At 35.4% G+C, this 27,659-nt stretch overlaps 3 protein-coding genes and 1 long non-coding RNA gene across 4 annotated transcripts; 1 reads left to right on the forward strand and 3 right to left on the reverse strand.

Annotated features, from left to right (window-relative positions):
- Positions 1-2,034: 2,034 nt before the first annotated feature.
- Positions 2,035-2,568, reverse strand: LOC110710839 (uncharacterized mitochondrial protein AtMg00820-like). The gene has a single exon (XM_021889178.1). The coding sequence runs from the start codon at positions 2,566-2,568 to the stop codon at positions 2,035-2,037; it is 534 nt and encodes a 177-aa protein (XP_021744870.1).
- Positions 2,569-4,799: 2,231 nt separating this feature from the next.
- On the reverse strand, positions 4,800-6,051 carry LOC110710864. Its single transcript, XR_002509215.1, has 2 exons — positions 5,942-6,051; positions 4,800-5,098 (listed from the first exon to the last, which is right to left on the reverse strand). It is a non-coding gene; the product is annotated as an uncharacterized LOC110710864 (long non-coding RNA).
- A 1,127-nt stretch (positions 6,052-7,178) lies between these two features.
- LOC110710840 lies at positions 7,179-8,684 on the reverse strand. Its single transcript, XM_021889179.1, has one exon. It carries the CDS (start codon positions 8,682-8,684, stop codon positions 7,179-7,181), a length of 1,506 nt encoding a protein of 501 aa, XP_021744871.1.
- Positions 8,685-20,974: 12,290 nt separating this feature from the next.
- Positions 20,975-27,613, forward strand: LOC110710846 (ethylene-overproduction protein 1-like). The gene is made up of 4 exons (XM_021889186.1): positions 20,975-23,518; positions 24,656-24,947; positions 25,029-25,338; positions 26,917-27,613. The coding sequence occupies exons 1-4, from the start codon at positions 21,405-21,407 to the stop codon at positions 27,225-27,227; spliced, it is 3,027 nt and encodes a 1,008-aa protein (XP_021744878.1). The 5' UTR covers positions 20,975-21,404; the 3' UTR covers positions 27,228-27,613.
- Positions 27,614-27,659: the final 46 nt, after the last annotated feature.

Raw genomic sequence — 27,659 nt, forward strand, 5'->3', positions numbered from 1 at the left:
TTACGTAAATCCGACTGATATATAAAGGTCCAAGGTCCAACGTCTCCAAGATGTGTGTGCCTTTATTGCCATATAAGACTTGCCAAGTTGACTTTAATATGATAAATTGATAATGGGCTCACAGATCTTACAATAAAAGTAAATTAAACGGCAAGGCCAAAACTTGTTAGATTACCATTATGGCATTATTCTAATAACTCATACAGTCATTTTTAAGCAAAACAGAGACATATTTTTAATCGTGTTTATAAATAATACTCCCTCCGTTTCATAATGTTAGTCTCATATGGAACCAATTACATAAAATAAGAAAAGAAATATATTTGGAATTTAACATTAAAGTACAACATAATTCATAATTAATTTACCTTATTTAACTTTTTAAATTTTTTATTAGGAAAGCATAAGTCATAATTGCATAATTTAAGGTAATGATTTCCTTATTTAGAGTCATGTCATCAATCCACAACTTATTAATTCCAAAAAAAAAATCAAGTTATAGATGAAATATATTCAATATGGGTATATCTTTTTGAAACACCCAAAATAGTATATGGGACTAACCTTATGAAATGGAGAGAGTATCGATTGGAGCACATGTTATATCATCAATACCTTTAATTATATAAAGAATTTGCTAAAGGAAAAAAAAAATTGATGTTTTAAAAGTATATACCAAGACGAATCTAACATAATAATCCAACATAACTATAGATTTTCAAACATATTTTCACATTTGCATAAGGATGTATTCTTTTTGAAGGAAATAATCCGTGAGTATTGCATTTGCTTCATAGCCAATATATACACATTACAGCCTTAACAGAAGGCACTAATTACGCTAACAATAAGGAAAGAGCTAACTATGAACAATATACTAGGCTATAAACATGGTAACTAAATTATCAACATTGACCAAAGATATATTAGAATAATATATCTTAACAGTTAACACACCCCCATAGTCTAAGCGGGAGGAGGACGGACACTTAGATTATCCTTAAAATCTTCAAATAGCAACGAGGGAGCCCCTTTGTGAAAAATCTGCAATTTGGTGCCTTGAAGGAACATGAAGAACACGAACCTCACCCCGGGCTAACTTTTCTCGAACAAACAAAATATCCATCTCTATGTGCTTTGTTCGTTGGTATTGCACCGGATTGCCAGAAAGATAAATAGCACACATTGTCACAATACACCATTGTTGCCTTTTTAATCGGACAATTTAACTCCAAAAGTAAGTTTCGAAGCCAACACGACTCAGAAACTACATTAGCAACGCCCCTGTACTCTGCCTCAGCACTAGACTTGGATAGAGTAGGTTGTCGCTTTGAGGACCAAGAAATCAAATTATCACCCAAATACACACAATATCCGGATGTGGAGCGTCTAGTACCCGGACACTCGGCCCAATCAACATCTATATATGAAACCAGAGATGAAATAGAAGACGGATATAGGTGTAAACCATGGTCAATAGTGCCCTGAATGTACCGAATAACCCGTTTGAGAGCAGCCATATAACTCTCCTTCGGATCATGCATATGTAAGCAAACCCGTTGGACCGCATAAGATATATCTGGTCTAGTAAAAGTAAGGTAAGGTATTGCAAGGCACCTGCAAGACTACGATATAATGTAGGATTGGCACACGGTGAACCTGTGGAACTGTCCTTCGGTTTTACCTCAACGGGTGTAGCCGAAGGTTTGCACGAAGCCATCCCTGCTCGGTCAATAATTTCCTCCGCATATTTGCGTTGTGACAAAAATAATCCACCCTTATGTCTTGTCACTGCTATGCCAAGAAAATAATTAAGATGACCCAAGTACTTCATAGCAAATTCCGAGCTAAGAAGGGACATAATAGAACGCCATAGAGTATCAGAAGAAGCAGTAAGAATAACATCAACATATAAAAGCAAATGAGCCACATTTTTCCCATGACGATAAATAAATAGGGAATTGTCACTCTTACTATTAGTGAAACCATAGAAGCAACAAAATCTGCAAACCATTTATACCACGCCCGGGGTGCCTACTTAAGACCATATAAAGAGCCCCGCAATAAACACACATAATCAGGGTGAGTTTTATCACGGTACCCAAAGGGTTGATGCATATAGACTGTCTCCTGAAGCTCACCATGTAAAAAAGCGTTCTTAACATCAAGTTGATGGATCGACCAAGCTTTAGACAAATTAAGGCTAAGAATAGTACGAATAGTAGCCGGCTTCACAACCGGACTAAAAGTCTCCCCACAATCAATGTCAACCTGTTGTGTTTTGCCATCACCTACAAGACGGGCTTTATGCCTCTCAAAAGAACCGTCAGATTTTACTTTGTGAGTAAAAATCCACATAGAACGAATAACATTAACATCCGGCGGACAGGGCACCAACTCCCACGTCTTATTTTTGATAAGAGCATTAAATTCATCATCCATGGCCATTTTCCAATTCGGGTCACGAAGAGCAGAAATGGGGTTACGAGGCAAAGGTGATTTCGTAACGTTAGTAGTCATTGCACTAAAATTATTATACTTTGGATTATGCTCGACTATACATACCATGTCTACTACGAGTCATGATAGTAGGAATAGAAGGTTGCGGATGTGAAATTGGAGAAGGTGGAGCGGCTGTGGGCTGTGAGGAGCAAGCTGTCGGCCTTGCTGCATGGGTAGGCCTCTCCTGGGCCGTGGTTGATTGAACTGGCCCACAGTCCAGTTGAGTCCCATTCTGCCCACGGTCCAGCTTGATAGCCAAACTGGGCTGCTGGGAGGAGGAGGATGTTGCGGCCCAGTTTGTGGTGATGAAGGAGATGTGGTGTGGGCTGGTGTGGACGGCTCAGATGAAAATTATACCCTACATCCTAGTGTAGGATGGTCTACCTACACCCCTGATGCTACGCCGTTTTGTAGTTTGCGGGGAGTACTCACGAGCTAATTCATGCTTCAATTCTTTCCTTTTTTTTTTTTTTATTTTTTTAATTTCTTGTTTCTTATTATTCAAGCTATGTATATAAATGATTTTAAACCCAATATTTTCTCTCTCCTCAATTGATCAATTTCCATTTTTCTACCTACATTCTCTCTAGTTAATTCATCTTCTTCATTTGATTTTATACTAATTTTGCCGTTTATTTTTCCTATGATTTTGATAATTGTTGTTGATCATCAATGGCTGATTCTTCCTCTGCTAATTTCGATCGTGATTACGAAAGTATGTTTCCGTCTTCTAGAGTTCGATTGATTGATTCGTTTGTTCATCAACAATGTGAGTAATTACAATCATAATTTTGTAATTTTTATCATCAATACATTGTTGTGTTATAATGCTCTGTTTATTTCAACTTAGTTTATGTATTATTATTCTTTTCGTTGCTTCAATTTTCAAAATTTGATTATGATTATGATGAACGTTTTTGGATTGTTCATACTTTGTTATGAATATTTCGCTGCTTCAATTTATTTCATTGCTCTATGTTTGAAAATTGCGTGATTTTGTTTTTATGCTTTTATTTTTATTTTTTTTTTGGATCATTTTTATATTTAAAATTAATCAATTATGTGTTATCATTTGTACTTCTTAATTTTTTTATGTCATATATGATTATTTGTTTTTACCATTTTTTCTTGATAATATTATGTGTCAAAATTTTCCATATTGATCATGTGCAATTTTGCTATTGAACATTGTATTTGTTAATTATTGTTCATTTTTGAAACATGTTATGTTCATTTATAATTGTACATTAAAACTTTGTGCAATGAGAAAAAAAACTGATATTTCATATCTTGCTAAGGTTTTGATCTTATCTGTTTATTTAAGTGTTTGAAATTGAACATTTATATATTTTAATATGATCATTTAACTTTTATTTGAAGGCGAAGGATTTAGTGTTTAAAGGATTTAATATGATCATTTTTTGAAACTTGTTATGTTCATTTATAATTGTATATTAAAACTTTGTGCAGTGGGAAAAAAAGCTGATATTTCATATCTTGCTAAAGTTTTGTTTTTCTTATCTGTTTATTTAACTGTTTGTAATTGAACATTTATATATTTTAATATGATCATTTAATTTGTTTTGCAGTCGAAGGATTTAAATATTCCTATAAATAAAAGTGTTGCTGGTGTTTCTGCTGCTCAAGCTCAATGTAATGTTCAGATAAAAAAAGGTGGTGCTGGTGTTAAAAATGATGCTCAAGTTAATCCAAGAGTACTAATGCGTCTACAAAATCTCAAACTAGATATTTTGTTCCACCCGTAGTTCTTGGCATTGTTCCAACTTCAACTCAGGATTGTTCAAACTTCAATCTAGAAATGTTTAAACCCCATTCCAGAAATGTTCAATCGACAAATGTTTAAGTTATTCCTCCCACGGTTCCAATAAATGATCAAGGTGCTCTTGTTCAAAGTTCTTCAAGTGTTAAAGACATAAGAATTTGTTTCTATATAGTACCTTTTTTAGTATATTGTTTTTTTAAAATTCAACATATGTAAATGATTATTTATCAATTTGAAAATGAACAAAAGTAAAGAACCAACAACCAATTCATAAAACCTAAAAATTATATATATTTTTTCATACAAATAAAGATTAAAATGAAATATCAATTACAATAATTTTTTTAACAAATAATATCTATAAGTCTATTTTCCTCCAAAAAAAAATCATCTATAAAACTATATACTTCCTCCGTTTTCTTTTACTTGCAACACACCTTTTAGGCACGCAATTTTAGGAGATGATTAATGAGGGTAAACGAGCTATTTTATCAATATAATTTTTACACGAAGATTAGAATAGGGTTAAGTATCATTTGTAAAAATTATAATGAATAATTTATCCGTTTACATTACATAAACCCGACCTCAAAACACGTGCCACAAGGCTGTGTTGCAAGTAAAAAGAAATGGAGGAAGTTTAAGATATGATCATATACACATTCATTAATGAACATATACACTTTCATAAATGAACATATAACATGTACTATTCATTTGCAAACTTCCTTGCTTATCTTCGATTTAACCTATATTTAGTGTTTTTCTTCAAATAGCATCAGTTCCGCATCCTTGCTTCCTAATTTGGTTCACCTGTTGAACAAAATGAATTAACAAATGTTAATTATTATATACACTACTTTATAAATGAACAATATATCTTACATTATTGAACATTTATCACTTTTACACTATTTGGTTTCAAATCACAAATCTAACTCTCATTAAGTTTAGTAGTGAATGTTTCTATATGCTTCATAATTTATACTCCGCAGTTTGTATAATCAGCGTTGTTAAGCCATTTTATCTTCTCCAAAACAACTACGTATTCTTCAATTCCATGTGCAAATTTATATCAAATGTGTAACTTTGGACATCACTACAATATAGCTAGATTGGTTGTAAGATATTAGTTTTAATGCATACAAATGAACATTATCAATATTATACATGAGGATAATGTATAAAAGAAATGAACATTCGTTATTTAGGCATATAAATATATATGTAAACTGAAATGAACCAATATTAACATATATTTTAAAATGAACATTACTTTATATGTAAATGAACATTATGAATTTCATAAATGATCAAAAGATTTGATAGAATAAATAAGTCAGTTTCTCAACTCAAATGAATGATTATTTATGCATTTCATAAATGTGCATAACATATCATAAAAATGAACATTATTTATTTAGGCATATAAAGTCAAATATAAACTCAAATAAATTCAAATATACAAATGAACATTTATAATTCTATATATGTTCATATATTAACTCGGAATCGTAGAAATGTTAACATCTATACCATAAGACTTTTTAATATCTTTTAAAAGTTCTAGATCTACAACTTGAGACTTTTGTTCGTTGTTTTTTTTAAAAAAAAATTTCTACTCTTGTTTAAATAGGTTTTTGAAATAATACTTACGTTTCTTCAGACTATGCCTTGTTATGTTCAACGAACATGATTCTTCTCTGAATCATCATTCTCTTTATCTCTCTAATTCGAAATATATTTTTCGGTTCTGTAAAAAATAAAAAAACAGAAAACATAGTAGATTTTAATGATTTTTGCATAAAATAGTTCTAATCAAGTTAGATTATGTTTCTGAACATGTAATTTCAAAATGAAATACGTAGTAGAAAAAATAGGTTCATACAAAAATTTTTAGTAAAATTACTTACTATTTCTGTGAATGTTGTTGCGATTGTTGAATTTCTTCGCAAATGTAGACATTTGAAGGAATTTAGCAATATTTTGAAGCAATTTTGTAGTATTTTGAAGCAATTTTGTAGTATTTTGAAGCAATTTTGGTTCATATTTTCTGGTTTTGATGAGAGAGAAAGTCTAGAGAAATGAAGAAGAAGGTTTTAGAGAGAATGGTGGGTAGTTACAGTAGGTTAGTGGGTTATGGGATGTGGGTAACATGATAAACGCATCGTTTAGAGGGGGGTGTAGGTATCCCTACCTACACTAGGGTCTAGTGTATACCAATTACGGCTCAGAAGAGGAAAGGTAGTGCATCATATATGGGCTAAGTCCCTCATCTAAAAAATCATAAGCCTGGGAAGGGGGAGTATACAAATTTGCAAAAGGAAACACACTTTCATCAAACATAACATGTCGGCTAATGATGATTTTATTAGAAGATAAATCATAGCACTTGTAACCCCTATGATTCGTTGGATACCCCAAAAAACACAAGGTGTAGATCGAGGTTGTAACTTGTTTATGGTAGTGGACTGAATTAAGGGGTAACATAAACATCCAAAGACACGTAAGTGAGAGTAAGATGGTTCCTTTTGATAGAGAATTTGGAGAGGAGACTTGTACTCTAGTAATTTACTTGGAAGAATATTATGAAGGTAAGTTGCCATTTGCAAAGCATGATGCCAAAATGATGGCGGTAAAGATGCATGAGCAAGAAGAGTTCGAATTATATTATTTAATGATCTTATTTTTCTCTCGGCTTTTCCATTTTGAGAAGATGTATGTGGACACGATAAACGGAATGACATACCATTAGACTCACACAATGCCCAAAAAGGTCCATTATCATACCCCCTCCCATTATCACATTAAAAAGTTTTAATAGGTCGTTCAAATTGGGTTTTTATGAATGCTTGTAATGATAAAATTTTGTCAAACACATCCGACTTTTTGGCTAAAGGAAAAGTCCACAAAATTTAGAATAATCATCTAACACAAGCATATAATAACGATGACCCGATGAACTCAAAACCGGAGATGTCCAAAGATCACTATGAACAATATCAAAAGGCATAGAAGTGATAGAATTCGAAGACAAAAAAGGCAACTTAACATGTTTTCCAAGTACACATGAACGACAAACACTAGAACTAGAAGAGTGAGTACATTCAATGTGTTTATTATTACTAAGAGTTTTTAAAATAGAAGAACCCGGATGTCCCAATCGATCATGGCAAATAGAAGATGCTAAAGCTATAAAGGTTGATGGAGAAGTCTTTGAAAAAATGCTAGTGATAGGATAAAGGTCCCCTTGGCTATCACATCTCATTATTGGGCTCCCCGTCCGATAATCCTTCACAGAAAAACCATAAGGATCAAACTCAACAGACACACAATTATCTTTCGTAAATTTCCGAACAGAAATTAAATTTTTAATGAGTTTGGGTGCATGTAGGACATTATTAAGGGACAAAGGTGGGTTCGGGGAAGGTAAAGTAGTATGACCACAACCACGAATTGGAATAGTATGACCACTACCAACAATAATACCATTATGATGATTGCTCAAATTAAAATAAGACGAGAGATTACCGTTGGAGGAGGTCATGTGAGAAGTGGCACCGGTGTCCATATACCAAGAAGGATCGGGTTGGTGCAACGTCATAGTATGCAAAGCTGAGTCAATATCCGTAGGACCATAGGAATTGGACTGTTGAGCAACAAAAGCTTGTTGAGGACGTGGACCAAGGATACCAGGCTGCTTCTGTGGGCCTTGTGGACGGGCCCAACCTTGGGTTGGATAAGGAGAAGGTGGGGCTGCCCATTGAGGAGCCCACCCCCAAGGTTGGTACCCGTAAGCAGGGAACTGCTGCCATGGAGGGGGAGTCATCCAAGGCTGTTGTTGCTGACCAGGAACACCACCGGAGGACCGACCACCACTGCTGCCGGAGGACTGGCTGCCATCGCTGGAGGACTGTCCGCGGCCACCGCCACCCGAACCGGTTTGTTTCCGGTTTTCGGATTTCTTGTGAGGCTTGTTTTTGCCACGGATTCCTCTAGAATCACCACTAGAATTTGACGATTCTCGTGGAACACTCGCCACCATAGCTGATGCCATTGCCGCCTGCTTTGCCTTACTCGCTTCCTCCAAAGTGAGCATGGAGCGTGCTTGGTAAAAATGCGGTAGAGGGTTACTCTGCCTAATCAAAGTTGCAACACCATTATAAGGCTCCGAGAGACCCGGAACCAATTGAAGTACAAGTCGGTTGTTATCAGCCGGTGCTCCAACATTCTTCAATTGACTCTTAAGGCGCTGACAATACGCCGAAACACTAGGGAAATCTTCCATATTGGTGTTGGAAAACTCTTGTTCAAGAGTGACGGCACGGGAGTTTTGATTGTCTTGGAAAATGTCACGCAAACGATCCCAAGCCTCCTTAGCCGTTGAATCAGGTTCCATGATAGTGTTTAATAAGTCACGCAAAATGGTCGAATAAATCCAACCGAGGACAGTAGCATCCAAAATTGACCACACTTCCTTCTCCTCGTCTGTCGAAGGTGCAGGGGCTTTCTTTTTCGGTGGGATTATATGGTGTAAAACCTTATGAGATTTCACGTGGACTTTAAATAACTCCGCCTACATAGAATATTCAACATTCTCCATCTCAAGAGTGACGGGAATATTGGTTTTGATATACTGACAGTCATGGCAGGGTGAAATTTGGTGTCTGACATGGCTGTGATGAGAAGAGGGAAGAAGAAGAGGAAGAATAGAGAAGAAGAAGGATAGAGAAGGGGCGGAGAGCTAGGTTGCAGCGGAAGTTAACCTAGGAAATCTGATACCATGAACAATATACTAGGCTATAAACATGGTAACTAAATTATCTTATTAAATGCAACATATAGGCCATGTTATTTTGAGCTTCTGGGAAGAGAAGAGCAGGGGTCAGCAGAGTAGAGCAGATTAAATTTCAGCAGAGCTGAGCAAAGCAGATTTCAGGATAGCAGAGCAGAGCCGAGCAGAGCAGAGCAGAGCAGATTTCAACATTATTATTAATACTATTATTTATGTTATTATTATTAATGTTGTTGTTGTTGTTGTTATTATTATTATTATTATTATTAATTATTTATAATTAATAATAATAATTAAAAATAATAATAATTATTATTAAAATTATTATTATTAATTATTATTAAAATTATTAATATTATTAATTAATAATAATTATTATTATTAATTATTAATATCATTATTATTATTATTGATATTAATAATAATAATTATTATTATTAATAATAAATATTAAAATTATTATTATTATTAATTATTAAAATTATTATTATTATTAATTGTTATTATTATTATTATTAATTATTAAAATTATTATTATTAAAATTATTTTTAATATTAATAATTATTATAATTATTCAAAATAATAAATTATTATCATCAATTACAATATTAATTATTATTGTTGTTATTATTAATTATTATTTGAAAATTAAGCAGAGCAGATCAGAGCAGATTTCTTTTGAGTAGAGCAGAGCAAGCCTACTCTGTAGCGACTGAAAATCTGGAATCTTTCTATTTTATAATAATCTACGAAACCTCAGATTTATGACCTCCCAAAGGAGGGTCGATATTGAGTAGAGCAGAGCAGCTCTAAAGAACGGGGGCATAGAATATTGAAATATATATACCGCAAATGTCTTTAATTAGTCATTAGGACTTTAATAATGTTTGTTGGTATTAAATTATAGTACTGGATGTTATAGTCTTGGTATGGAGATATTTTTGTATTAGTATCAACAATCTCCTAATCAAAAATGGAATTTTCTCCAAATAAAGTGCTACCACATAAAACAAACCGTGGGTACCTTATTTAGGTCAGGTGTTTAACAAATGCCAAAAATGTTCCACCATAAATTCTTGATGGAATCAACTACTCCTATGAGATTCTATTCAAAATTTTCCTTGCATGAAAACTAAAGTAGCAACTAAAATACATGGAGTGCAATTAAAAGCGACAGCTGCGCTACTAGCCATACCAAAAAGAAGAGGAAAGTAGCTAGAAACACATTCCATCTGTCAATTTAATTAGTTTTTTTTTTTTTTTTTTTTTTTTGTATAGGTCAATTTAATTAGTTTCACATCTTTTATTTTAACATGTACTCGTAATTAATTTATACTCTCTTATAAAAAATAAATAAATAAAAATAAAAATAAAAATAAAAATTATACTCGAACTCTATCCATTACAATATTCTTTCTCATTTGGAATTTTTTTACTGTAAAAAATAAGAGGAGTTTATTAAATTCTTCTCTATATAACAAATATCTTCATACGGAATCCTATTTGATTGGTCTCCATAAATACATTATTAATTTTTTAAAATTTTTGCTGATATGAGATTAAATATATTTGCTTGCGATGAAAAATTTGCATCGCTATACGCATACATGTTAACCATTATGAAACTGAGAGAGTATTTTTTTTATACTCCCTCCGTTTTTTTATATGCATTATTTTTATTTTTGCACTATTCGCATACCATGGTTGACTTAATTTATTCACCTCTATAAAATACATAAATGTTATTATATAATATATCATTAGATTAGTCATAATGTCTAGTTTCATAATATAATTTTGTTACAATTTTTTTTTACTAAAGCACGATTAAAGATATTAATAGTCAAAGTTATGTCTCGACAAATGTGTCGGTCAAACTGATGCATTTAAAAAAAAACATAGGAAGTCATTTTTTATTCCGTAACAATGTAAATTCCATATTTTAACCAATTAACTCAAATTCATAAATTTTTGCTCGAATCAAATTGTTGAATTTAAGTTGAACGGTAGGAGTAAAAAGATGGATGTGATCTGAACGAGAGTTAGGGAGATATCTTTTTTTTTTTTGTGTCTAGAGAGTCACAAGGCCACAGCTCACAAGGGCAAGTGATGAGATTCGATCTTAGTATCACCTGGAACCAGAAGGAGGGCTCTAATCAGTTGAGAATTGAGATATCCTTCATCGTCTTAAAGATTGCTATATTTAACTTTTTTCAATCTCCAAGACACGTGTTAAAATATAAGAGTAAACATAATGGTTGCCTACAATCATTGTGGTTATCACTTATTTATTAATTTCTCTATCTTGCACTTCACTTATAACCACTCTTATACCCACTTACTAACCAATGTACCCCAATGGTTGACCATGGTTACACATTTTTCTCTCTCCTAATTTTACCCAACCCCATCATACAATGACCAAGCTTGATATTTCTATTTCACACAATAACCAAGCTTGATAACCTGGTTATTTTCCCAATCGGGTTATTGCTTTTTTTTTCTCTCTCTCTCCTTTATTTTTAAATTATTCTTCCACATTCTCTCTCCTAATAACCATCATAAATGGTTAATGGCTAGATATGCTCTTAAATATACTCTATAAGTATAACTAAAGTAAAAACTGCTTATATCGGCCATGTTTGGTAATTGGCTTTTTGGTTAGCTTTTGGCTTTTGACTTTTTTAGGTGGTCAAATAGCCAAAAAATGTGTTTGGTAATTGGCTTTTTAGTCACAAAAAAGTTGGCTTTTAAGCCAAAATGAAAAAGCTGCTTTGAGTAGCTTTTTTGTTGGCTTTTGGCTTGTTGGTCCACAAATTATCTAATAAACCGCTAACAACCAACAATTAATTTACCAAACACTTTTATAAACAGCCAGCTTAAACAGCCAAATTCAAAAGCCATTATAAACAGCCAAACATTCTAGCTAGTCAAACAAGCCAAGTGAACCAACCAACAGCCAACCGCCAACAGCAATTTGCCAAACAAGGCCATCATCTTTATACACATGTTATAATCTCATGAAATAAAAAATATCCCACCAAAATTGCTTATGACTTATCTCTTTTCTTTCCTATATTTTTCCCTTCCAAATTCAAGATTGGAGAACACAATTCTAAATAAGAGCAAATATAGCCCTATGTCTTAAGACAATAGGCGATATAATCAATATTTAATTTTGTGGTTTTAAGATATTTTGTGGTTTTAAGATAAAACCTTTTTTTTTATGCATTTATGAAGTTTGATCTTAATAAAATTTGAAGTGGAGTCTTGAAAATTCAAGACTTTTTTTTTTTTGAAAAACAAGAATATTTCATTAATTATAAGTCATACGACATCTACAATGATTCGACGTCAACAAATACATAAGATATTGAATCAAATAAAATTTCCCTTCATAAAAACTACAATATAATCGTCGAGTAGATCTTGTACTATGGAACATCTCCCGCTTATATCACTGGGAAATACAGTCTTGTTGGAGAGACAATTTAACGATCCTTTATAACCGTGAAGATGTCTTCTGATTTATCTGTTTGTATTCGAAAACTTGATAACTTTTTCACCAACAAAATAATTTCACGACAATCTATATATTAGATCTAACATCATGGATTCAAAACTAAGAAATTTCTTCTCCGAAAAGAGGAGATAAACCTTGTCTTTTGAAGGAGATTGAAAACTCTTTCTTTGAAGGAAGAAAAGTTCCCCGTAAAAGGAGGAAGCATTATCAATAAACCTGCAAAAACTTTAAAGAAGCAAGGATTGGGGCTTCCCACCAGTTAAAACCGATGGAAGCCCCTTCAAAATTCAACAATGGGAGCTAGGGTTTTAGAGAGAGCAAGGAAGAGATAGGAGATAAATTATATTATTTTGCCCATTCAAGAACCAACTTAACAATCAATTAACTTTTTTATTTTAAAAAAAAACATTAATATAGTTTTTTTATATAAAATAAAAAATGAGTATGAAGATGAAGAGTTAAATCTAATCAAGTCTTAAAGAGTATTAAAATAATTATAAATTAAAAAAAAACCTAATAATTGATGTCACAATGGATTAATGTTTTAAGACAAGACTACTCTAATCTTGCTCTAAAGACATAAAATTGTGAATACCATTCAACTTAAAACGCATTAAGGATTCTTCTCTTCTAAAAAAAACCCTCTTAACGTGAATCAATTTTTTATACTCTATTTTGTTGATTTTTTTATAAAAAAAATATTCTTCTCTTCAAAAATTCCTCATTTTGTGAATGAATTATTCTACACTCTTTTTTGTTGACATTTTTTTGTAAAAATATATTCAAAATTATGTATTCCACAAATTTTGATCTAGTAATTTGATATTTTAAAAGTAATAAACATAAAATGAAATCTAATAAGATCCTATTAGTTACAATAACTCTAATATTAGTGATTTGTGGTCAAAGTTTTGTGAATTTTATTTGTGACTTACCAAGGGCTTGTTCTAATTACCTGAAAACAACTTAAGTGAACTGAACTAAACTGAACCGAGCTGAATAGAGCTAAAATGAATTGTTTATGAGAGAAGAAAATTAGGAACTGAACTGAACGTATTGAAACTGAACCGAACTGATGAAGTGGAATTAAGCTGAAAAGAACAGACCCTTAAGTGCAATGAATCAATTAATGAGAGAAGTAATTTTTTTGGGAAGTGAATGAGAGTGCGTGTGTGTAACTTGAAGCCTTAATTTTTAGTTTTTAGTATTTATTTAATTTATTTTTTAAAAAAAGTGAGTCTTACATGAAAGTAAAAAGAAAAGGGAACGGATGTAATAAGGAGAAATGTGTTTAAAAAAACAAAGGGTGGGAAACAGAAAAGCATATTAGACAAACTAAGGGCTTGTTTGGCATCGTTTTTTGTTTTTAGTTTTTTTTTTTTTTTTTTTTTTTGAAAAGCAAAAACCAAAACAGGAAACAAGCAAAAGATGTTTCCACTTTTTTGTTGTCAGTTTTCAAAATTATCATGATTTTAATAAGTTTGACTAATTTTTAATTCATTATATGACATATATCATATGAAATTAAAAAACAAAAAATCAAAAAACAGAAAACCACAATGATGTAAAACAAACTCTAAACAAGTAAACATGGACAAATGAAAAAAAAATAATAAAAAAAAATTTGACAGGGTATGATTTTTTTTTTTTAAAAAAAAAACTCATAATTATCAAGAAACTAAATCTTTTTAATTACTTATCTCGTTGATTAGGAGGATACAATGTCCAAATTAAGAACTAGCAGCGATTAAAAGGATTACTAACCATATAGACTTTTTAAAAGATATAAAGGAACATCAGAATGTCCACCTCACAAGGAAATTTCTAATTTATAAGAACCTTTGCAATTGGTATACTTCCTCTGTTCTTTTTTTATTGCACCATGAGGGATTTCACGTTTGCCAATGCATTTTTTTAGCTATGAATATCTTCAATTATACTTTTGTAAAAATTATAAAAAAATTGATATTTGAAAAGAACATTTCAAGACAAATCTAACTAGATCCCACATGACTATATTTTTCCAAATGGATTCACAAATGATGGTCAAAGAAGATTAAGTGAATAGTGTAAAAGTCCTAATGGTGTAATAAAATAAAAACGGATGAAGTATATAATTCATTAATACCTTTTAGCATTATATGTAGTACCACTTCGATTACCATTACTATATTCTTTTATTGTATTCCGTACAATAGTTAAAATTGTTGTAATAATGGAGTAGTCTATTATAAATAGTATAGGAAAATCAAGCAAGATTGAAAAGGTGATCTTACAAACAAATGAAAAATATCGGTGTATTGTGATGCAAATCACTGACTTGAAAATGAAATTCTGGCGCAACTACGGTGCTCAATTGTATATGTCGGCACGTTCCCTAAGGATAACACACCACTTCCACACAAAGACACTTTTGGGTGGAAGGTTGAAGTCAAATATCTTATGCCAGATGGAATTGTGTTTAAGCTATTGTGTTTGATTTGTATGTATATTAAAGTTTATAAAATCAGAAAAATCATCCTTCAATTTATATGGATGGAGGAAGATAGAAGATCATAGAGGAATATTTTCATCAAAGGAGGAATAAGATCAGAATAAACATAGTGATTTAATCACCACAATAGCCTCTTAAATGGGGGGTTACAAAGAATCAAAACCAGAAATCAAGAAGGAAATAATTGTTGAAGTCCAATAGGCAAGTTCGTGCTCGGTCGGGCGAACTACCAGCGAATTTCCAGACATCTCCTCGCACCCGGTCGGGCGAGCACCCAGCCAAAAACCAAGCTGCTCTCGCGCCCGGTCGGGCGGCAAAACTCCAAAATTTTACGACTCTTCTCGCGCTCGGGCGATGCTAGCCCAATCGGACGATCATCTTTGACCCTTTGAATTCCCTTTCTTTAATTCCAACTAACAAAAATGACACCAGAGAAGAAAAAAAAGCATGACAAATCATGTATGCAACCAGGCTCCACGCATCTATGTGTCACCATATTCATACGCGGATGCACCACCGTTGCTCCACCTTGCGTAGATGTGCAATGGTCTACTTGCATGGACAATAATTCTCGGCAAGCTTTTCTTTTTTGTTGTGAAAATGCTCCCTTCGTGATGTGTGGCTGCGCAAAACCTTATGTTTTCTAAAGTTCGTAATCTTTGTAGTGACACGGTTTGCTTGAACAAGTTAGTGCGAACGTGCACTCCCTCAAGTAAATACGAGTCACACATAACAATTCTTCACCTTGACTTGAATCCAAGAGATAAAAATTACGAGTTGATGCTCACCGTGAAGAATAAATACTCGTATATATCTTCCACTATATACAGAAGTCCATATACCTAAAATTAAATTTATTGAAACTTATTGGAACTATATATATTCTAGTTGTAATTTTGCAAGTTGAACTTAATTGGGTAATTCTTATTTGAATTTATTTGAGCTTAAATTTTAATAATTTATCTTATACGAAGTATGAACTTCTCCAATCTATTTGAACTTATTTACTTGGAATAAGTGAATATAAGTTGAATATAGTAGGATTCAAATACAATAAGAACTACTACATTTTAAGTGTTCGCAATTATTGCATAATTTTTCCATAAAAGGAAATCTAACATCATAAATACCTAATATGTCTATACTAGTGTTAATTCCTACACAAATTTTTTTTATGTGGTCGGCCACACAGTGTAACCAACAATTATGGGGGCTACTTCATTAGTGTTATAATTAAAGGTTTACTCGGTCAGTAATTCAGTATTACAAGGCTTATTTGGTCAATGTTATAGGGAGCAAGGTACTTTTGCTCAAACAAGCTGAACTCCATTCATATTGTGACATGTGTAGAACTATCTATTTTTTTAAAAAAAGATTATTTTAGTTGTTGCAAACTACAAAATTATAGTAACTCACCTATTTGAACACTTTGTATGTATCTAAAAAGTGTTGTAGCTTAAAAATTGATGTAGTAAACCAAGCTACAAGGTAACTTACGACTTACCATTGGAGATGCTTTGACCTACCGTGTTCTTTTCACGTTAAAGAAATACGAAGTAATGTCCAATAAATTAATTTAAGTTTACAGGCTAAAAGAAATAGGTTAGGTTATTTAAAAATAAGTTTTAATTAGCAAAAATCAATATACTTTTAAATAAATATAATACAAAATTAGTCTAAATAATTTTTTAACGGTAAAAAATAATATTTTGTTTAATTATTATCACCTTTTACATGTAATATCTCTAAAACAAACAACGTATTTAATGTATTATTTATATTACACAAAGTATTAGGTGAGCCGCACACAATGTTTCGTCGGTCGATAAGGTATCGTCATCTTCTTGCGAAGAAAAACAAGTTTCCGCCTAATGACAAGTTGGTGGTGGTTATAGCGAAGGAGAGGAGCGACGTTATCCACGACGGAATAGAGAGAAAGTTAAATTGCTTGAGATTCTCAGATTTTTCGAAAAATACACAAAAAATTGAATTGGGGCTTTCTTAAATGATGTATAATTACCCAAAAAATCGAATTGGGTTTTCTTAAATGATGTATAATTACGAAACATTTTATAAGTCCGGACTCACGCAATACATTTTCTTTAAATTATCATCAAAATCAACTATGGAGTACAACGTTTTCTCTTGGAATCTTCATACATCTAAAATAATGAAATTGATTAGAAATGAAAATTCTAGAAAACAATAATTTATTTATCAAATGATTTGGAGTAGAGGTTTATTTTAATTTTTATAATAGTGGAAGAGGTATAGAAGGTGCCTACAGCTCTCCAATTCCAACCGTTTTTTGGATTTTTTACGAAAGTAAGCTTAATTGGCAAACAATTTACCAATCTAGACGCGTGGCCAAACTATTTACGAAACTGAGCTTCTGACATAAAACGCTGCCTCGGTCAGCGTTTTACCTTTGGTTATTATTTTTTTTTATAAAATTTCGTATTATGTGAAATACAAATTTAAAAAAAAATTGGAAATACAATAAAACGCTGACTCAGTCAGCGTTTTTCTTGTATCCATAACAGAGAAAAACGCTGACTCAGTCAACGTTTTTCTTGTATCCATAACAGAGAAAAACGCTGACTGAGTCAGCGTTTTACACCTAAGCATAAAACGCTGCCTCACTCAGCGTTTTATCTGCTGGCTGAAGGCAGCAACAGCAGGCCCCCAACAGCAGCCAGTGCAGCCCCCTTCCACATCCACCACCCTCTCCACATACACCAACACCACCACCCTCCTCCTCCACATCCTCCACCACCCTCCTCCTCCACATCCACCACTACCATCACCCTCCTCCTCCACATCCACCACCACCACCACCACCACCCTCCTCCTCCACATCCACCACCACCATCACCCTCCTCCTCCACATCCTCCAACACCTCTACCACCCTCCTCCTCCACATCCACCACCTCCACCACCCATCCTCCTCCACATCCACCACCTCCACATCCACAATTTATTTTGAACGAAATGAGTCAAACGTGGACAAATAAGGAATTTGAAATTCAAACAAGACATAAATTCATTCAAATAATTATTCAAATAATAATGTAATGTAAGTGTTATGTACAACAAACTAGAGAAGGTCATTACAGCAAATAAATCAGATAATTCTATCCTATTCTGACTCATCAATTTGGTGTAACGGCTCTCTATCCTGTATGTCCACTCTCGGCCTTTGACGACGGCTGTAGTGACGGACCGTGGTAAATGGGTTCGGGCGTACTAGCGGAGTCAGCTGGCTGGAAGATGGGTCATCAGGATGACGTAGGGGCGCGGAACTGCGAATGTCGTACTCCTCTGCGCCCGTGAATGACGAAGGATCACCCCCACAGCTACTCTGGCCAGCCTCGAACTTTGAGTGACTAGAGTGGCCGCCATGATCGTCCTGGGGGTGGACGAGATAGGCGTGACCATATCTCTGCAAGGTAGCCATGCCCATATCTCGCACCCGCTCGACCTGTGCTCTGGGCGGCTCAAGTATGCCTGGAAGGACGTCCGACAGTGCGTCAACCATCGCCGTCATATCCAACGCCTGCAGTAATTAAGGATGAGTTAGTTGAATGATATACAAATTTAAAATTGATAAAAATAAGTTAATCAAATACACTTACATATCCCCTGATCACGTCAAAGGATGGATGGTAATGTGCGGATGGCGGTGTGTAGCTGGGGTTGATGAAACGCCGTGTAATCCGCATGTACCACTCCATGTATGAATCGTATGGATCCATAACGCCGTGGATGGGGTCACCAGTGACGACGAACTCCAATCGTCGATGCCACAAGTTAATGTACTGGGCATGCTCCGTCCGCCAGTTCCTGTCGCTCTTTCCCCGACGGTCAATGCGGTGCAGCCGGGCACTAGTGTCACACTGCTGGGGGACAGTCTGTCGTAGTCCAAACTATCGCATGACTCGATCTGGTAGGTGACCCTCGACGACCTCAAAACAGATCAGGGGAACCCTAGAACGCCACTGCGCCTGATGATCTAGCAGATGTGGAGGCATGGCAGCAACTAAATTAGCTTCATACGGGTCCCATGTCATCTGCGATAACACATAAAAAGTAACATAATAAACAGGTTAGTGCATATTAAATATGTTAAGAGTATACATAATAAATAACAATTTCATAAACAAATTAAAGATTTCACCTGATCCTCGGTCAGTCGATCAAGGGCGTCTCGGTAGTACGGCAGGCCCCTCGCCGTATGCGCATATGTCAGCTTGGGGACCGCCCATCTGCAAGCGTATGCCTCGTTAGCGGAAGGCCGTGGTGGAGGAATGTACCGCTCATACTGCTGGTCCTGATCCTGCTGCCCCTGACGATGTATAGCAGGCCTACCTGGCCTGCCTACATGGATGTGCTCCCAAGACCAATACTGGACATCAAACACACAAAACTAGGTTAATTGTAAACTAAGTAAGAACTTTCCGAATTAAATTGTTAACAGATAGGTAGGTTACCTGAAGCAAAAATAACGGTCCGCTGATCTCACGAGAACCCCGGCGGGATGCTCTACACATATGGCGATACAACATCGCCAGACAAGCACTGCCCCAGCTGTAGCCACGAATATGCTCCCAGTCGTGGTCTACCAGCTGCAGGTAAATAATCTGTAAATGGCTGCCACTCTTGCCACCGAACAACACACCCGAGATGAGCAGAAAAAGGTACGCTCGAGCATGTCTCGCAATAGTAGCCTCATCAGCACCATCAGGCAACACACGAAAAGTGTCGCGTATCCAGCCGGTCCTCAATCCGCCGCCCCTGATATCGTCCGGTCCTGGCTGAACCCCGAGAACCTGAGCTACATAACCGGGGGGATCGGCCAACGCAGATCCAGACACCGGACTCCCATGAATGGGAAGCCGTGTGAGTATCGCCACGTGAGCTACATAACCTAGGTTTTTAAATTTTAAAAACAAATAAGTGAGAAGTACTAACAATGTGATTATAAAGAAGAGGAGAGGCGCGGCGGCAGCAGGCAATAGGCGGCGGCGGCAGACAGCAGGCGACGGCAGAGCTTTGAGGAAGATAGGCTATTGCGTGAGGAGGAGTGAGTTTGAGTTTTTAGTTTTGAGGAAGAGTGAGTGCGCGAAAAATATACCAGGCAAAACCGCTGACTCAGTCAGCGTTTTAAGGGTTGTTACAGTGACAAAAACGCTGACTGAGGCAGCGTTTTTATGTATTTCCATATTTTTTTTAAAAAAAAATTGTATTTCACTAAATAAGAAATTTTTTAAAAAATAATAACAGAGGTAAAACGTTGACCGAGGCAGCGTTTTACCTCAGAAGCTCAATTTCGTACATAGTTTGGCCACGCGTCTATATTCGTAAATAGTTTGCTAATAGGGCTCAGTTTCGTAAAAAATCCGAACGTGGACAAATCAGGTTTCAAGAAGTATGTTTTAATGTTGGTGTTTTAGACTGTTTACTAGGAATTGACAAGTGTAGTCTCTAGATTGTTACAGGTTTACAAGTGTCCACTTTTATCACACCCCTAATTGCTCAACGGCTCTACGTGGTTTTTTTTTTTGGATTTTTTAATACTACCTCTATTACATATTATTTAATGATACAATGACCGAGGCAGCGTTTTATGTCAGAAGCTCAGTTTCGTAAATAGTTTGGCCACGCGTCTAGATTGGTAAATTGTTTGCCAATTAAACTTACTTTCGTAAAAAATCCCCGTTTTTTACGCACACGACATCACCACTTCTTCCTACAAACAAAACCCCAAATGAGAGCCAAAATAATCTAAAAAATTTGCAAAATTCACAGTAAATAAAATTAATTTATACAAGTACATTTTTCAAAATTCCAATTTAATTCAATTTAAATTTAATTTAATTTCCCAAAAAAAAAACCTGAAAAGCAGAGAATAAGAGAGAGAAAATATAGACAGAGTGGCCGTTCCCAACGGCCACCCCCCACTCTCCCTTCTTCTCCCCTTGGCCGGCCTACGTGCTCCGATCACTCTTCCTCCCTTTTTCCAACCCAATTTTAGTTTTCATTTTCTTTTAATTAATAATAAATAAAATCCTTCATTTTATTTATTTATTTATTTATTTTTTAATTTCCTGGAAATTTCCCAGATAGAATTAGTCAATCAATTCATCAAATTTAATTTAATTTGGTTATTTGATTGATTACCCACATCTCCATTTTTGTTCTTTCCTCCAAATTTCCCTTTTTTTATAAAAAAATTTAAATTTAAATTTGTGGGGTTATTATTATTTTTTTCCCCCTTCTACAAAAATAAATAAAAATCAATCGAAATGCAGAATAACATTTTGTCAACGATGCGAAGTTTGAAGCTTATAGATGGTTGCAAAAGCTCACAAGTTTACGCCATTAATCCTAACTCCGCCACCAATGGAGGCGCTAACAGCGGCGACGGCAATGGCGGCGGCGGCGGTGGTGTTGGTGGTATCGGCACGGGTGAGAAGCTTCTTCATCAACTCCAAGATCATCTTCGAGTCAACTCGGTTCGATCCAAAACTCGAACATCATCGAATTTAGATGCAAAGATCTTACAAGCGAATCTTGTTCAAGAAGCTTTGTTGCCCTTTGGTTTACCTTCAACAGATCTAGTAGAACCCCAGGTAGAAACTTGTCTTAAATTTGTTAATTTTGTTGAAACCCTAGCTGATGTTTATAGAAGAATTGAGGGTTGTCCACAATTTGAGAAATCGTTGGTTTATGTTGAGCAATGTGCGATTTTTCGAGGATTGGCTGACTCCAAATTGTTTCGGCGTAGTCTCAGATCAGCTAGGCAACATGCTGTTGATGTCCATACAAAGATTGTGTTAGCAGCGTGGTTGAGGTTTGAGAGGAGGGAAGATGAGTTAACGGGTTCGTCTCCATTGGATTGTTGTGGAAGGATTACTGAATGTCCTAAGGCTAGTATGATTTCTGGGTATGATCCCGAGTCTGCGTTCGATGAGTGTGTTTGTCATCATCGTAGGAGGGATTCGGGTGGTGGGAATGGCAATGAGGGTTGTGTTGATGGGGTTGTGGTTGGGGAAGAGGGTTTGGGTGGTGTTACTAGGGTTGAGGATGAGGAATGTTCGACGTCTGAGGAGGATTTCGATATGGCATTCGTTGTAGGAGAGGAGGAGGTGAGGTGCATTCGGTATAATATCGCCTCGCTTTCTAGGGCGTTTAAGACATTGTTGTATGGGAGCTTTGCAGAATCAAGGAGGGAGAAGATTAATTTTACTCAGAATGGGATATCTGTCCAGGTTATTAGAGCCTTGGAGTTGTATAGTAGGAAGAAGAAAGTCGATTCCCTGGATCCGCCACTGGTTTTAGAGCTACTGTCTTTGGCAAACATGTTTTGTTGTGATGAATTAAAATCTGCTTGTGATGTTTATTTATCATCATTGGTTATTGATAAAGAAAGTGCTTTGACGCTAATGGATTATGGGTTGGAGGAGGCAGCATCTCTTTTAGTGGCTGCGTGTTTGCAGGTGTTTCTGAGAGATCTTCCTGGTTCGTTGCACGACCAGAATGTGATGAAATACTTCTGCACTCCGGAGGCTAGGGAAAAATTAGCTTCGACCGGGCATTCTTCCTTCCTGTTGTATTATTTTCTTAGTCAAACTGCTATTGAAGAGGACATGAAGTCTAATATAATGGTAATGTTGTTGGAGCGTCTGGTGGAAACTGCAATTGTGTCGTGGCAGAAACAACTTGCATTTCATCTACTAGGTTGTGTATTTTACGAGAGGAAAGAATACAAGGATGCCCAGAATTCGTTTGAGGCAGCTGCTGAAGCAGGTCATGTTTATTCGATAGCTGGTATTGCTAGGACAAAGTATAAACGTGGACACAAGTACACAGCGTACAAACTGATGAACTCATTAATCTCTGATAACAAGCCCTCTGGGTGGATGTATCAGGAACGGTCGTTATATTGTGTAGGGAAGGAGAGACTGGCAGATCTTGAGAAGGCGTCGGAATTGGATCCAACCTTATCATTTCCTTACAAGTACAGAGCGATTGCGCTTTTAGAAGATAATAAATTAGGAGCAGCCATCTCTGAAATTAATAAAATTATCGGTTTCAAGGTCACTCCAGACTGCCTTGAGTTGCGGGCTTGGTTTTCTATTGGTTTTGAAGATTATGAAGGTGCTCTCAGAGACCTCCGTGCACTTTTGACTTTGGACCCAGACTACATGATGTTCCATGGAAAACTGCCTGGAGAGCAGTTGGTAGAGCTCCTTCGCTCTCATGTCCAGCAGTGGAGTCAGGCTGATTGCTGGATGCAATTGTATGATAGATGGTCCTCCGTAGATGATATTGGATCTCTAGCTGTTGTGCACCATATGCTAGCAAATGATCCAGGGAAAAGTCTCCTTCGATTTCGACAATCTCTCCTTCTCCTGCGGTGAGTACATACTACATACCTTGAAAGTTTGTCCACTATTTTCTGTTTTTATAAGAGGAAGTTAAGCTTAGTAAAGTTTTCTGCAGATATCAATATAAATCTTCTTTGTGATTTGTCTACTCATTAGCCATTTTTAGACATCTGTTAACCTTGTGGCCAATGTTGTGAATCACAATCTCTTTTGCAAGTGCTCAATTCTGAAGACTGCTTTACATTCGTTTAACATTTCTGTTTTCTAATATATTTTTTCCTATTGCTGTAAGCGTAGAGAGAAATCACAGGGTAACGTAGGTAGATAGATAATAGTTTATTTTAGGAACTATAACATAAGGGACTTTCTGAAGTGGAATCCTTTCAAAATTTTGACCTGGAATTATCTAAGCTCTATATGGAGTTTCATACCTTGTCTGCTCTGGTAACCTCCACATTGGTGCCATGTTAATCCATATTTACACCTCGTGATTTATAGCTTTTGTTTTGGTCGTCTCATCCTTTGACTTTTCCCTTACGTTCTCTTGTCCTTCTACACCATCTTCTAGTATTGTGTGTTTATGACTTACCCAAACTACCATGCAAACCGACATCCTTTATTGCTGCTAAAGGTTCCCTGTGCAAATTTTGCCACTTCCTTTTGATAACCTTTAGTTAGTGTTTTCATCTATCTTGCTCTGCCTCTGATTGTTGAAGCAAAGTTCTTATTTACATGTCATGCTGCTGGTTTTGTTAATTAAATACTCCAGTATTCAGTGTTCTGGATGTCACTACTTTTGTTGGTGGAATCTGTTATTGTTTTTTGTTTAGATGTGAGGTACATGATTTATTTTTATCTCTCAATTAGACTGTTTCTCTCAGTTAGAGGTATCTTGTATTCCAGGAAGGGAAAACCCTGATAGAATTCTGTGCTTACCATCCTGAACTCCTGTAGACAGTGAAGAGTAAATTGTCTTAAGGACCAAAAGGGATTATGCGATTGAAATTATGCCAAGTATTACTGCAAAATTGTGAAATTATGTGAATTTGTTCTAAATTTTACTGAATTTATGTGAATTTTGTTCTAAATTTTACTCTTACACCCTCTATTGCTGCTAAATGTACCCTGACGAGTCTTTTCCCTATTTCCTGAAACATAATTGACAGGTTAAATTGCCAGAAGGCTGCAATGCGTAGTTTACGATTGGCACGGAACTGTTCCACTTCTGACCATGAAAGGCTCGTTTATGAAGGGTGGATCTTATATGATACAGGCCATCGTGAAGAAGCTTTAGCAAAGGCTGAAGAGTCCATCACCATCCAAAGATCATTTGAAGCATTTTTCTTGAAAGCATATGCTTTGGCAGATTCAAACCTTGATGAGGAGTCTTCATCTTATGTTATCCATCTCCTGGAGGAAGCTCTTAGATGTCCTTCAGATGGTTTACGTAAAGGACAAGTATGTATATTATTGAAACACCTGTTGGTCTTATGATTTAATCCATAATGCTGTTATTCACCCAGATCTGCTTTTCTGCAGGCTTTAAATAATTTAGGTAGTGTCTATGTAGACTGTGAAAAGCTGGATCTTGCTGCTGATTGCTACATGAATGCTCTTAACATTAAGCACACCAGAGCACATCAAGGTCTAGCAAGGGTCTATCATGTCAAAAATCAGCGAAAAGCTGCATATGATGAGATGACAAAGTTGATAGAAAAAGCCAGGAACAACGCATCAGCTTACGAGAAACGTTCAGAATATTGTGACCGTGAAATGGCAAAGAGAGATCTTACCATGGCAACACAACTTGACCCCCTGAGGACATATCCATATAGATACAGGGCAGCTGGTGCGTTTACTAATTATCTTATTCTTTCTTTTCTCTGTTTTTTTTCCCCTAATATTTAAAGGTTATATCTTTTGGTCTCTTCATATTTTCTTCTTAAATAATCACCTTAATTGAACTCATTGAAGTTTGCAACTATCAAAGTGAAATTTTGTTGATAGGGATTAAAACTCAACTATTCCAACAAATATATATAGGTGCAATTGAAATAATGTTGTTCTTGTGACATTATCTGTTAGTCCGTCACGTACAATGACTCACTGCGTTAGAATGTATCCCTTCCATTGCATCCCCTTTCTTTGCTATAATTGGTCCTCCCACAATTGTCACAATATGTAGAAAAGGACCAAACAAACAAAGAGAGAAGTATTTGCATGACAAAGTAGAGAGAAGAATGTGGATTGGGCATTAATGTTGAGCTATTCTACAATAATTGTGTTAATGTTTATTAATTTGGGGAAGGGGCCATCCTTGTTTCTTCTAAATAATTGCACTAAAATATTGGGCTTGCGAGCTGATGTAGATTAATAGTATTAAACACCTTCACATCATGATAGGTGGTGCATTTTTTGTTATGCATATAGATGATTGAAAGCCGATTTATGTGTTTTTTTCTTTTCTTTTCTTTTTTTGGCTTGTGTGTGTGAAAAATTCACACTTCATCAGCCATTCCATTACATCCACTTCAAATGATTTGTTTTTTTCCCCTCCTGAGTCCTGACTTTATCATTTACTACATCTTGTTCTTAATTTATAATTATCAATTTTGTTTTGTACTTTGTATCATACAAAGACAGAAGTGCAGCTCCATACATGACATTGTAATTCCCCCAATTGTTTGAGAGGAAGGAGGTCAGGTAGCTGAATGTTTATCCATCAAAGGCACTGGCTATCCGCCTCTCCCTAATTTAAGGATAAGAAGTGATAGATTGAGCCAATGTTTGAGTACCAGATACTACAGTGCTGTAAATAGTTGATAAGTTGATAACACTGCATGTCAACCCTTTTTTTACATCATTTTTTTAAGAAAAATATCCATGTAGGCATGTATAAGCACCAAAATTACGTGAACATTGTTAAACTTTCTTGGTATTGAATACCCATCACAATATCATATAACCAGAGTTCTGAACACAATAATCTGTTCAAGCCTCTGGAATCTTGATTAAAGCACCATGTCATTTCAACATGTCAATATGTTTTATTGAAAAAATTCTTGGAGCTTGGAAAGATTTCAAATAGCACATCTATACTTCTTTATTGTCTGGTCAGGCTTGTATGATGTTTTTTGTCGATATAGTTACCTGCATTATAAAACTCTCAATGTTTGGAAATTCAACTTGGATTAGTTTGCATTGCAGTTGTGTAGAAGTAGCTCAGCAAAGCTTTACCTTACTATTTGTGGTGGACTCATAATTCTGCATTTATTTTACTCCATTGTAATTCACTATTGAAAGTGAAATAGGGAAAAAAAAAAAGTGAATTTCATTGTGGAGGGAGAATTTGATCGACTGTGTCATCATTGCTTGGATGCTTTAAAAACCTGTTTTGTTCTTTTATTAACTGTTTAATTACCTGCAGTACTAATGGATGACCACAAAGAAGAGGAGGCAATAGCAGAACTATCAAAAGCTATTTTCTTCAAACCAGACTTGCAGCTACTCCATCTTCGAGCTGCATTTCACGACTCTATGGGCAACAATGCTGCCACACTTCGAGATTGTGAAGCAGCTCTTTCTCTTGATCCCACCCATGTAGATACACTAAAGCTTTATAGTGAGGCCCGAGAACGAATTTCTGATGAACAACTTAGCAGATGTGATTCCATGAACAGAAAAGATGCACCTGACATTCCTGGCACCCTCAACTATGCTTCAAGAGCATTTCAATGATAAGAAATTGGGCCACCATTACCAGTTGGCATTTGCAAATATGTTAAAAGATTGGTTACCGGCTTCATGTATAAGGTGTTCAAAAGAGAAATGAACATCTGAATTCGAGGAAACAGGATGAAAGAGGCAAGTCGAAATGTAAATATTATATCGACTTGGTTGCTGTGAGAATAGCAGCGACTTAACCCACTGCTGCAGCTTGTTTTATGCTGCAGCTGAGGATTTTAATTTTGTGTAGATGGCAGCTGTACACAGGGTTTCTGTCCTGTTGTAACATTATGAATATCCTCTTTGTATTGTTTTGCATTGGAGAATTGGTGATTTTCCTCCCCTTGAATGACACAAGGAGGTTTGTACTTCATATAAACTGTGTTGCTTACATTGAACATTCTTCTCGTAATCGTACCTAGCTCTGCTCCACCTTCAGTCTGT

Source organism: Chenopodium quinoa, unplaced genomic scaffold, assembly GCF_001683475.1.
Source record: "Chenopodium quinoa cultivar QQ74 unplaced genomic scaffold, ASM168347v1, whole genome shotgun sequence".
Taxonomy (NCBI): Eukaryota; Viridiplantae; Streptophyta; class Magnoliopsida; order Caryophyllales; family Amaranthaceae; genus Chenopodium; species Chenopodium quinoa.

Coding starts and splice junctions, on each gene's coding strand:
- LOC110710839 (XM_021889178.1), bottom strand. CDS start 2,568: ATGGTATGTATAGTCGAGCATAATCCAAAGTATAATAATTTTAGTGCA.
- LOC110710840 (XM_021889179.1), bottom strand. CDS start 8,684: ATGGAACCTGATTCAACGGCTAAGGAGGCTTGGGATCGTTTGCGTGAC.
- LOC110710846 (XM_021889186.1), top strand. CDS start 21,405: ATGCAGAATAACATTTTGTCAACGATGCGAAGTTTGAAGCTTATAGAT. Junction 23,519..24,655: donor CAATCTCTCCTTCTCCTGCG/GTGAGTACATAC, acceptor CATAATTGACAG/GTTAAATTGCCAGAAGGCTG. Junction 25,339..26,916: donor ATATAGATACAGGGCAGCTG/GTGCGTTTACTA, acceptor AATTACCTGCAG/TACTAATGGATGACCACAAA.